This window comes from Carcharodon carcharias, chromosome 26, assembly GCF_017639515.1.
Source record: "Carcharodon carcharias isolate sCarCar2 chromosome 26, sCarCar2.pri, whole genome shotgun sequence".
NCBI lineage: Eukaryota > Metazoa > Chordata > Chondrichthyes > Lamniformes > Lamnidae > Carcharodon > Carcharodon carcharias.
The window spans coordinates 45,057,108-45,069,880 of NC_054492.1; the positions used below are offsets into that span (position 1 = coordinate 45,057,108).

The window sequence follows — 12,773 nt, forward strand, 5'->3', positions numbered from 1 at the left end:
TTACTACTGAATTCAAGGCAAGCATCTCAAAATAAAATATGAATTGCAAAACAGTTATGGCAGCTGTTTCAAGTTTCCCTCTGGGATTTGAGCGACTCAGCATTTACCATCTGCCATGACATAACAGGAAGGCATAACTAAAATGAGTGGTGGGGGGGGAAGAAAGAATATAATAGATTACAGTGTAGGAAAACATTCTGAGCTTTTCACTTAAAATGCACTGCAGTATTATGCATAGATTTAAGGTACCTATTATTTTTCTTTCCTTTCAGCCTCCCCCGAAGTTATTGTCTCCTTACTGAAGTACAGTTTCACAGTAGCTATAATCTTGTGGTTAAATGGCAGCTATTTATATGGGCTAGACCATCCTGGTCACAAAGCTCAGCTACGTACTGGATGGTGTTTCTTCTTCAAAGACAAAATTGCTTAACATTAATGATCAAAATATTTCAAATCAGTTGAGATACTCTATTGCTTTACAACACTTATGGATTGGAAAAGTAGAACTGAAGTTCAGAAAACTACTGAAAAGTTTTTTTTAAAAACTGTCTTTTTTAAAGACATGTAAGGAGCTTAATAATACAAGAGCATTATGTTCATTGCCTGCGAAGAACTAGGCTTGAAATATCTGTTGGAATGTAAAAACAAGTGTACTTATTTTTTCTTTTAATTAATGACCTATGAATGAAATTATGGGAAATGCAGCTTTGAAAAGTGATTTTTTAAAAAATTGTTATTAGACTGTTGATTACAAAGAATTCAGCATTGTCCTACTTTCTGTTAGAGGAATTTCAGTCACTGCAGTCCGTGCAATGGTTTGAGTGCAAGATAATTGCTATTGAATCATATTGGATGAGGTTAAATACAAACATAATGAATGAAAGTATTTTGGACATTTTTGATTTACTTGTGAGATTGCCTTGTTTAAAACAAATATTCTGTATTTTGGAGCAACTTCACACTTTGAGTTCCTCCAATCTGTGTTGCAGATTATAGAATGCACTGAAGATCAAAATAACATACGAGACATGGGCAGAATTTTCCATTTGACGTGCGGGGAGCAGGACCCGCATGCCAATGTGTGAAATGACACGCGGTGACATCGGGGCGAGTGTCCCGATGTGACCGCCCACCATTGCAATATTTCAGTGGGCAGGCGTGCGACGATCTCCGTTGCGTGCCCGCCATTAATTAACAGGCTACTTAAGGCTCCAATCGACGGGGATTTTGCGGCGCCCGTGCGATCTTTGGCTCGTTGCATGGGCGCAACGGGCAGGCGGGTGGCAGAAATTTGTATGAACCTCATCCACAAGTGGGAGAAGAGGGCTCAATGGGGTCGCGATGCCACAGGTTTAAAAGTTACTGTACAAAATTTAATGAAACTTGCCTGTGTGAGCTGGAAAACTTCAAAACGCATACCAGCTGCATGGACTGGACTCATAACCTTCAGGTCAGCACTTTGCAGTGAGGATTTGTTTTGGGATCTGTAGGTTTCAGGAAGCCTCCCTGTGCCTGGGAATGGGAGGTGATCTCTCCTCTGGAGGCATCTCCCCTGAGGAGGAAAGGAGGGCTAGAAGGGGGAGGAGGCCAGGAGTTCACATTCAGCCACCAGTGGAGCCACCTTTGGGAGGACAGGCGCAGGCATAAGGGGTGCCGGGCTAAGAGATAGTCGTAAGTGAAAAGGGCCGCCGAATACGCCACTATCTTGCTGCTAGGGTATACAGGTGGCAAAGCAGCTACCTCAATATGTCTGAGGTGCAATGCCGAAGGAAGCTTCGTCTGTCAAGGGAGACAGTCAACCAAATCTGTTGATGATTGAGCCTGAGATCTCCGCTAACTGTGTGGGTGGACACCCCATACCCATGGCTCTAAAGATCACAGCTGGCCTCAACTTATATGGCTCTGGCTCTTTCCAGGGGTCGGTGGGTGATCTTTGCAGTGTCTCCCAATCAGCTGATCACATTTATGTCAAGCAGGTCACAAACGCTCTATTCAGGTGTGCATTGATCTTCATCCACTACCACTCGGACGAGGCTAGCCAGACAGAGCGAGCCAGAGGCTTCGCGGCCATTGCTGGCTTCCCCCATGTCCAGGTTGCAGTAGATTGCACACCTGGCCATCAAGGCGCCAGCAGGTGAGCCCAGTGCCTTCGTCAACAGGAAGGGCTTCCACTCCATGAACATGCAGATAATGTGTGATCACAGAATGCAGATTCTGCAAGTCTGTGCAAGGTACCCAGGTAGCTCCCACAACACCTACAACTTCAGACACTCGCAGGTTCCAGAGCTTTTCAGTGCTTCGGCTTGCCTGGATGGATGGCTGCTGGGTGTCAAGGACACCTCTCCGCCATCCAAGAACAGAAGCTGAGTAGCGGTACAATAGATGTCACGCCTCCACAGAAGTGCTGTGGTGGAGAGAGCCATCAGCCTTCTCAAAATGTGCTTATGGACCATTCCGGGGGCACACTCCAGATTGAGTGTCGCTGATAATAGTTGCATGCTGCGCTGTCCTCAATCTTGCGCTGCAAAGGGGGACACTGTGGACGAAGAAGATGTAGACAGAGTGGCTGCGGCTGAACACGATGAATCCAGCTGTGAGTCCGAGGATAAGCACGCACAGAGAAATGCTAAAGAGGCAGACGCTGACCTGGGCATACTCCAGGGAGGCAGAGACACCTGGGACGCTCTAATCCAAGGAACGTTCAGCTAGCACAGCACATGTGGACCTCCAACGCGAGCCTGGGCTGCAGCCTCCATACTGGAGACATTAGTGCCAAATCTGTCAGGATAGGAGCATTGATGATGGGCCCAGTCAATAAATGTCAATGACACACAAATCAATCATAACATCTCAGGAATCCATCCACCTTCCCAAGACAAGAGGCCCCTCCAGCCATGTTAGACGACCTTAGTTTAATGCTTTCACAAATGTTTTTAACATAACACAAATAAAGTGGTGTTGCACTGCAAACAAAATCAGAAGGAGCTCATAGGTGGGCCAACAAAAAACCACCAGTGATGAAACGTAAGGCGTCTTAATTTTATGTTTGCGGGTGCTACGTCTTTGTGGTGCCCCCTCGCTGGCACTGGCATCTGAGACAGCCTGCTCTCTTTGCTGTCCTGTTAGCCTCGATGACCTTGGCAGACGTCCTCTGGCCTGTGCTGGCCCCACATGGGAGGGAAATGCCAGCTCTGCAGCTGGCATCTCCCCAGTCATCGCAGCCTCATTGGGTGCCGCGGTCACTGGCAGAGGGGCGGAGGAGCTGCTGGCCTCATTCGGAGCACCCTGAGAGATGACAGGCAGCTGCTGTGCTGATGTGAGGTCCGTTTGGCCTTTAGTGCGCATCCATCCATGGTGAGCAGGGAGGTGGGATACCTGGTGCCCGAACCACCGCCCATATGAGCACTGACCACCTGAGGTCAGTGCCTGTGTGAGGGCTTGCATGTCCAAGCACAACCCCAGGAACCCCTGATACTGTCCCTGGAGCTGTCTCTCCATGAGAGTCGCCACTCTCTTCATGGAGGAAGCTTTGTGCTCATCCATGCGGCTCAACGCATTGGCTACAGTCCACGTTGACTCTTCCACCACTGACGCCAAGCCAAGCAAGGCCTCGTGTATCTCCACCAGATGGTCCCGCACACCTGGCTGCACCTCATGAGTTGGCTCCATCCCGGACAACCCCAGAGGCTCATCATCAGCCACAGACTGAGCATGGGCCCCTGCAATTCCCTGACTGCTGGCGCCATGGGCACACTCTGTCTCCGCCAGCTCCTCCAGCGATGTGAAGAGCCCTCACCGTTGTGCCCCAGGACACTAGCTGAAGATCTGATACCCACTGGGGTGCCAATATCTGCGCTGGTGCCTGCCTGGCAGAGATGGTGTGACGCTTGTGATGTTGGAACTTCATGGCCCTCAGGTGTCAGAGGGGGCCCTGCTGTTCCGGGTGCTGTCCTTGCACCGCTGATGCTGAAAGGAAGAGTAGGGAAATTCGCTCAGTTAGCATGCGGAAAATGTCAATGTACATGCCTGTCCCCCGGATCATCACGCGCTCATCATTCCACACGCAATGGGCAAGTCATGTTGGTAACGTCACACACTCAACAATCAGCACTGCCATGGCTGTTGGGAGACTACTGGTGATGTGAGTGCTGGCCACACATATCTGCCTGTGGAACCAGCCTCTCTGGCTCTGGTGGACCTGGGCGCATGGCGCCTCTCCAGGTTGAAGGCCTCCTGCTTGAAGCGGCTAAGCAGCAGTACCTGGACACCTGGACTGACCTGCCGCCAGTCCTCACCCGCTCGGCGGTGTTGTGAGAATTCTTCTCCTGGAAATAAGAAAATAATACTTGTACAGTGATTCTCCTCGCAGCTCCACCCCCACCGCCCCCCCAAGCCCAGTTGGCCATTGCAGGGGCCCAGTGCACCCTTGACCCGCTGCTGCCGACACTCTCACAAATATGTCAGGTGTGTCCTCCCCCAACCCTTGTCCCCCATTCCCTTGGCCACATGCTGCCTTCATCACACTTGGGAGCACAAAGTTTAACCTGCTATAGCAAGGAGCACAATGCCATGGAGCGCAGAGGGCAGCAGATCGATCTGTGCCACGCCACCTTGAAGATCCCCTCCCACCATGTCATCACCCTGACTTCGACATGTCCTGGAGTTTGAGCACTGCGCCTGGGTGCAGGTCCTCCAGGTTGCCCCTGCCACAGTCATGTGGGTCTCAGTCCACTGCATGCTGCGGGTGCAGAATCCATCTCATCACCACCCTCTCAGGCTGACCAACGCATAGGGAATATCTGCTGGCCCACCCAGATAAGGACACATGCTGTCAATGACTCATTGCATTCAGGCCAGTCAGATATGGGTGGGGCGCCAGGGGAGGAGAAGCTTACATGGGTGACATGAACAATGCCAACGTGCTACTCACCCTTCCTGTGTGCAGCAGGTTGTTGAAGCACTTGCTGCACTGGATCCATGTACGCCACACCACATCATGGGAGCTCACGACCTCCGCTACCACCTCCCACGCATGCTTTGTCAAGTGTGGTGGCCTCCTCCTCCCATCTTGGGGGATGAGCACCTCCCGCCGTGCTGCCGCTTCCTCGAGGCACCTGGGCGCACATTGACCACTCGCCCTACCCTCCTGCATGGCCAGCCTGGATCTGTGTTGGCCCGACTTCTGACCATGTACAGCAGCCTTGGAGCGGCTGCAGCTTGCCCTTTTTAAACAGGCCGCCGGGTCGCCATTGGACCAGGCGGCGATTGCCGATCTGCCGCCGCCTGCCTACTCCTGCTGTCCCCGGGAGCCGTGAAACACGTTTGGCAGGGCTCAGTTGCCCCCCCCTGCATAAAATGGCGCTGGCGATCGGGTTTCCCCCCCCCCCCCCACCGCCAGAGGGAAAATTCTGCCCATGCACTTGGTTTATTAACTTGCGTACAGTTTTCCGTGCTGTATTATTCAACATATTTATTTTTATTTTGTCACAGAACAAGATGAAACTTCAGAGAAAGGATCAGAGTATGAGAATGAGGAGGTTGAGCAAGATGGGAGCACCAAAGTATCTACACTGTCCTCTGCAGGGATTCCACTGCCTACGATGTTGTTAGATCGAAAAATTGAGATGCTGCAAACAGAGTGGAACAGAAATGCCGATATGTTGTTTACAATCCATCCTATAGATGGTTCATTTTTAGTATGGCATGTGAAGTATTTAGATGAGTATCACCCAGGAATCTTCAGACAAGTCCAGGTACAGATAAAAGACTTAAAAATGGTTGCTTTAAATTGGGGGGGAAAGTATATTTCAAAAGTCAAATTTGCCCATTTGAAATATAATGATGTATGCTTAGAAATTATAATAAAAGTTCAGTAGAGAGTTGAGCAGCTGGGGGCATTAAAACATGTATTGGATCTATATGATTAATTATCTTAAAAATATTCATTAGCTGCTTTGTTTTCTTCGAAGCTGTTAGAATAGTTTTCATTCAACACTCATCAGTATCTTACGCTAAAATTACAAATCAATTTAATGCTATTTTCATAATGGGATTCCAATATAGTTCACAACATTATATGAAGTTTTGCCTGTAATAATGTCTGCCTGAGGCCTGGTCTTCCATTCTTTGACATTTGAACGCCACTAAATGTTTATTTTAAATTGCCACCTCTCTTTCCAGGAGATTTTTATAGAGACATTTGGGCCTACTACATATCCCAGGGTTGACAATAAAGAGCAGTTCCTTTTTTTGTGGCCATGAATTTATTAGTCATTATGGATGTTTTTCAATTGGTTCCCAAACAAAGATTGACAATTTTTTATTAATACTTACCATAAATTCCACTTTCCTTGGTCTAAAATGAAGTCAAATATTGTTTTAGATGTCATTCTGCTTCTCAACTTTAATTTCAGCAGTTTATATCCTCATTGAACTCCAACAGCCTCCAGCTTTTACTAGAGCATGAAGTAGTGTTTTTTGTCAGCTGTCTGGCTGCAACAACTCCAATTCTGAGACCTGGAATAGCTCAGTAAAGTGCTTTTGAAATGGATGGTTTCAAGATTGAATTGAAACCATGCATTGGTTCATAATTTTCTGCGAAAGTAGCAAGCTTAATATACATACCGTTATTAATGTAGAAATAACCCAGCAATCTGTGCCGAGGAAGTGATGTGCCTTGGGTTCAAAATTGCTCGATGATTTGTGCCACTTTGCTGTTAGACTTGTGAAAATGGGAGCACACATCAACCTCTCCATGGGCATGATTTTTAGTTCGGTGGGCCTGGGAACAGCCAGGGAATGGGCCCCCAACCACAATTTTGCGCTGCTTGGCCCATCAGCACTGCAGAGGAGGGTGAGTGCTGAAATCACGAACGCACAAGAACACTCACAGAAAGCTCCACGAAGGCAGAGAGCTGCCTCAGAGAGCTGAAGAATTTAACTGCCTAAAATGAAGATTGTAGAAACTGGGGAAAAATGCCCATGCATCAGAATTAGTCACCGGAACACATATCAGACAAAAATTCTGTGCAAACCTTTTAATTTTTAAAATTAATATCAGAAACTTTATTCTGCCCTGGGATGAGGTTTCCTCAAAAAGGCAAAGATCGCGTGGCCGATTCGTCGGACAAACCACAGTTGATTAATATGTTAATAGCCTTAATAGGCCTCTTAATTGTCAGCAGGTGTGCTGACGACTCTTGTGCACGCCTACTGACCGAAATATTGCGCGAGTGCGCAATGACGTTGGGACGCTCACCTGACGTCATCACGCGCCATTTCACGTTCGAGCGTGTTGGACGCGCGCCCGCACGTTGAGTGAAAAATTCTGCCCCATGAGTTTTAAGAAATTTCTGTATTTGCATTGTTAAAACTAATTAAACTCACTACAGAATGTTAGGGTTGGAAATTAATGACATAAAGAGCCTTTTAATGATTAAATTTATGTTCCTGTAATGTCACTCAACCTTTCTGGCCCAGAAAGTTGAAGTTATGGAACCCCATTCCTGCACTCAGTAAATTGCTGCTGGAGGTATTTTAAATTAAAAGAAATTAAATTTTGAATACTTTTTCTTTCTTTTCCTTTTTATCTCTCACTTCTCTCTTTTAATCCAAACTTTGTTTCTTTCTGTTTATTTCTCCCTGTATCTAATTTGACTCTAGTTCACTCTCTTTCCATCTGTATTGTTCCTCTGCATCTTTCTCCATCCTTAAATTTAATTGATTAGAGAGAGAGAGTGTTGACTGTTCACCAGGGTTCCAGTTACCCTTGTTGCACTGTTATCAGGTTGCACTTCCAGTATTTTGGGGTGGAAGATTGAGGAAAAATGTGCATGCAGCAAGTTCTCTTTTTAATATTTACTCTTATCACTAGCCGCACTTCACTGGAGCCTTGTTACAATTACTCGTCAAATTTATGAGGACTTGTCAAGACAGAGTTCTGCCTGATCAATGTCTCTTTGGTCTTCCAGCACTCCCCTTGATCCCATCCATCCAAGCCCATCTAAACTATTTGTTTTCACCTACATTCAACACCTGGGTAAAAGTATAACTTTTAGTGACTGACCTGATTACAAAAAGTGATCACTTTTTTAATTGGACCTTGCATCTTGAGGCTACATTTTGTGGTGTGGCGTGGTTTCTGTGCCCCCACCTGTCCAGTTAAAAAGTTGGGGGGTGATGGCGCTGGGGAGGTGGTTAATCTCATGCAGGGTAGAAGTGATTGCCCGCAGTCACAGTTAATAGCTATTAAGAGGCTGGAGGCAGAACTTTTGTCCCTAAGGGACAGGAAGTCCTGACTTGGAGAGCAGTCTGAAGCTGGCAGCTCTTGAGGTAGCAGTAGTGCCATCAGAAGCAGTGGCCTCTGCTGGTACTGCACTCAGGCGAAGAGGGAGTGAATTGCGATGGATTGTAACTTTGTAAGTGTTGGGGTTTGGAGAGGAGAGCATAGGGGCCGAGATTTGAAAGCCCACTGGGGGAGAGCAACCTGTATAAAGTGACCAATATATTTAGGCGAGCTTCTGTTTGATTCCAACTTTAGAACTCTTTCCTGATTTCTCCACCTTGCTACCTCCGTCTCCTCCTTTAAAAACATCTATCAAACTTATCTCTTTAGCTATGCCTTCTGCCTTAACCTTGTTGCCTCCTTTGCTTGATAGCTATGTTCATGTCTGTGAAGGTATTTGAGATATTTTGCTTTGACAAAGGTTCACTGCAGATGTACATTTTTTACTTCCTGCAGGCAGAACATAATTTTCAAATCATGCAGAAACATGTTATGTATGTTAACTAAAAATATTCAATTCTCTTTACATTTCAGGTTGCATTTTCATCTCGGATTCCTGTTGCTTTTCCCACTGGTGATGCTAACTCACTCAGCAGAAATATCATGATGTATGCGTGTACTGTTAAAAATGTTAAGAATCTTCCTGAAAATGACCCAAATATCAATGGGATGACCCATTGTGTGAGTAGCTCAAAATTAAATATCATCACTCCAGCAGTAATGATGATTTCAAAACACATTGATGGATCACTAAATCAGTGGGCAGTAACTTTTGCTGAAGAATCTGCTTTCACCACCGTTCTAATCGTGTCACACAAGTTTAGATATTGTGGACATCGTTTCCATCTAAATGACTTGGCTTGTCATTCAGTGCTGCCATTGTTGTTGACCTCTTCGCATCACAATGCACTAATGACTCCTGAAGCTGACTTTGTTGAAAAGGAAAAGCTTATGATAGAATCTGTAAAGTCCTTGAAAGGGCCAACTCCGCAGCAGGTGAAAAATGCTGCTACACGAACATTTCATGACCCTAACGCCATTTACAGTGAACTGATACTTTGGCGCATGGACCCAATTGGACCATTGTCATACTCTGGGGGAGTTTCGGAGCTGGCACGTATTAATTCTTTACATACTTCTGCTTTTTCGAATGTGGCCTGGCTTCCAACATTGATCCCAAGCTATTGCCTTGGTGGGTTTGTTTAAAATTAGTTTTGATACAGTTAAAGTATTTAATAAGAAGAGTTGATTATGGGCATGCTAGTCAGAAATTAACTGAATCTTTTATCACGATGCTATAGTTTCAAACTGTTTTCCTAGTTATCAAGGAATTGTGCATCATTATGCTTCACTCGCCCTTGGTAAGGTACATAATCCATCATGGAAAATTTGAGACTTTCTTGCCCTTTTCAGAGTCTGTTTTACTCATGAACTTCCTGGGCCTGATTTTTTGGCGCTGCCTGCCTTTGGAATTGTCCAGTCCCACTGAAAGCCAGTGCATTTTGACTGGGCTGTCGAGTCTCCCATGGCTGGTCCCACCACGACAGGGCCAAAAAACTCTGGCACCTGACCTTTCTCCTTCATTTTTCCTTAATATCTGCATTCATTAGAATCACATCAGTGAGTTGAAGGTGACTGTCCTTGACATCAAGGCAGCCTTAAACTGAGTGTGACATCAAGGAGCCCTAGCAAAACTAAAGCCAATGGGAATCAAGGAGAAAACTCTCCACTGGTTGGAGTCATGCCTAGCACAAAGTAAGATGGTTGTGGTTCCTGGAGATCAATCATCTCAGCCCTGGGACATCATTCCTGGGACAGGAGTTCCTCAGGGTAGTTAGTGCCCTAGGCCCAACCATCTTCAGTCTTTTCATCAGTGACCGTCACTCCGTCAAAAGGTCAGATGTGGGGATATTTACAGATGGTGCACAACTTCCGGCACTATTCACGACTCCTCAAGTACTGAAGCAGTCCGTGTCCATGTGTAGCAAGACCTGGATAATATTCAGGTTTGGGCTAATAAACAGCAAGAAGCATTTGTGCCACACAAGTGCCAGGCAATGACCATCTCCAATAAGAGAGAATATAACCACCTCCCCTTAACCCTAACCCTAACTCTTTTGAACCCACTGGTCTGCAGTTTAATTCTTCAAAACGCCAGTTGACTGAAAATTTAACCCAGGATTCTGGCTTTAACTACCGGCACATTGGTTTCAGACAACCTGGGAAACCAATCAAGGTCAACAAGTCTGGGTTGATGGGGCTATGAAGTTGACACACTTTAAATATAGATGTATGAAGGCTGCTGCTTTACTGCCTGCTGCTGGCCTCTCCTGGGCCCAGAGGTTAAGACTCTGCTCAGTATTTCACCTGCGTGTCTAAAATATTTTCCTGGCAAGCCACCCTTGCAGCGTTTTTGTGGCCAAATTTCTCTGCATACCCTTGCCTAAAGGAAACTATTGAAATAACCAAGGTTATTTTAGGCAGGACCTTTGCAGTCATGCCATCAGGTCAAACACGGGCAAGGAAGCCCTTGCGGATTATCATCTACCCCTCCTGAATCACTACTACTCAATGTTGAACACCAATTGGAAGAAACACACTGGGGTGGCAAGGGCACAGAATGTGCTCTGGGTGGTGGAATTTCAATCTACATCGCCTAGAGTAACTCAGTAGCACCACTGCAGATCGAGCTGGCTGAGTCCTGAAGGACACAGCTGTTAGACTGGGCCTGCATCAGATGGTGATGGAACTAATGAGGGAAAAACCTACTTGACTTTGCCCTCACCAGTCTACCTGTTGTACATGCATTTGTCAATGATATTATTGGTAGTCCTTGTCGAGACGAAGTTCCAACTTCACATTGACCTCGGTCATGTGTGGCACTACTACTGTGCTAATTGAGATAGATTTAGAGCAGATCTAGCAGCACAAAACTGGGCATCCATGAGATGCTGTGGACCATCAGCGCCAGCAGAATTGTATTCAACCACAACCTGTAACCGCATGGCCTGATATACCCCTCACTCTACTATTACCATCAGGCAGGGAATCAACACTGATTCAACAAACAGTGCAGAAGAGCACACCAGAAACAGCACTAGGTACCTAAAAATGAGGTGTCAACCTGATGAAGCTACAACACAGGACTATTTGCATGCGAAACAGCAGAAACAGCATGCAATAGACAGAGCTAAGCTATCCCAAAGCTCTGCAGCCCTGCCACGTCCTGTCATGAATAGTGGTAGACAATTAAACACTAACAGGAAGAGGCGGTTCCACAAAATCCTCAGTCTCAATAATGGGGGAGACCAGCTCATCAATGCAAAACCATCCTTAGCCAGAAGTGCCAAGTGGACCATCCATCTTGGCTTCCTCCTGCAGTTCTGAGAATCAATGATGACAATAATCAGCCAATTCTATTCATTCCGTATCTTAACAAGAAATGGCTGAAGGCACTGGATACTGCAAAGACTATGGGCCCTGATAACATTCTGGCAGTAGTACTGAAGACTTGTGCTCCAGAACTAGCTGCTCCACTAGCTAAGATGTTCCAGTCCAGCTACAAAACTTGTATCTACTCAACAGTGTGGAAAATTGCCCAGGTATGTCCTGTCCACAAAAAGCAAGACAAATCCAGCTCAGCTAATTACCGTGCCATCAGTCTATTCTCGATCATCGGCAAAGTGATCAACAAGTGTCATCAACAGTGCGATCAAAAGGCAGTTAACACAGCAATAATCTCCTCATGGCTGCTCATTTTGGATTCTGCCAGGGCCCCTTGGCTCCTGACTTCATTACAGCTTTGGTCCAAAGCATGGACAAAAGAGCTGAACTCGAAGTGAGTGACTGCCCTTGACATCAAGGCAGCTTTTGACTGAGGGTGGCATCAAGGAGCCCTAGCAAAACTGAAGTCATGGGAATTAGGTTTTAGGGGGGTGTGGAAATCTCTCCATTAGTTGGAGTCATATCTAGCACAGAGGAAATGGTTGTAGTTGTTGGAGGTCAATCATCTCAGTCCCAGGACATTGCTGCATTTGTTGCTCGGTAGTGTCCAGGGCCAACCATGTTCAGCTGCTTCAACAATGTCCTTCCCTCCATCATAAGGTCAGAAGTGGGGACATTTGCTGATGTTTGCACAATGCTTAGCACCATTCTCCACTCGGATACTGAAGCAGTCCATGTCCATATCGCAAGATCACACAGTGCAGAAGAGGCCCTTTGGCCCATCGAGTCTGCACCGACACGTGAGAAACACGACCGACCTACCTACCTACCTAATCTCATTTACCAGCACTTGGCCCATAGCCTTGAATGTTATGAAGTGCCAAGTGCTCATCCATTTAAAGGATGTGAGGGAACTCGCCTCCACCACTCTCCCAGGCAGCGCATTCCAGACTGTCACCACCCTCTGGGTAAAAAAGTTTTTCCTCACATCCCCCCCTAAACCTCCTGCCCCTCACCTTGAACTTGTGTTCCCTCTTGACTGACC

General features: G+C 46.5%; 1 protein-coding gene across 4 annotated transcripts in view; it reads left to right on the forward strand.

Moving 5' to 3' along the window:
• dmxl2 (Dmx-like 2) overlaps positions 1 to 12,773 on the forward strand; it is a 166,324-nt gene that overhangs the window by 54,806 nt on the left and 98,745 nt on the right. For all 4 annotated transcript variants that reach the window (XM_041175389.1, XM_041175390.1, XM_041175391.1 and 1 more), the window contains exons 11-12: positions 5,491 to 5,753; positions 8,819 to 9,476. In XM_041175389.1, the coding sequence (XP_041031323.1) occupies positions 5,491 to 5,753; positions 8,819 to 9,476 (921 nt within the window). The remainder of the gene's footprint in view (positions 1 to 5,490; positions 5,754 to 8,818; positions 9,477 to 12,773) is intronic.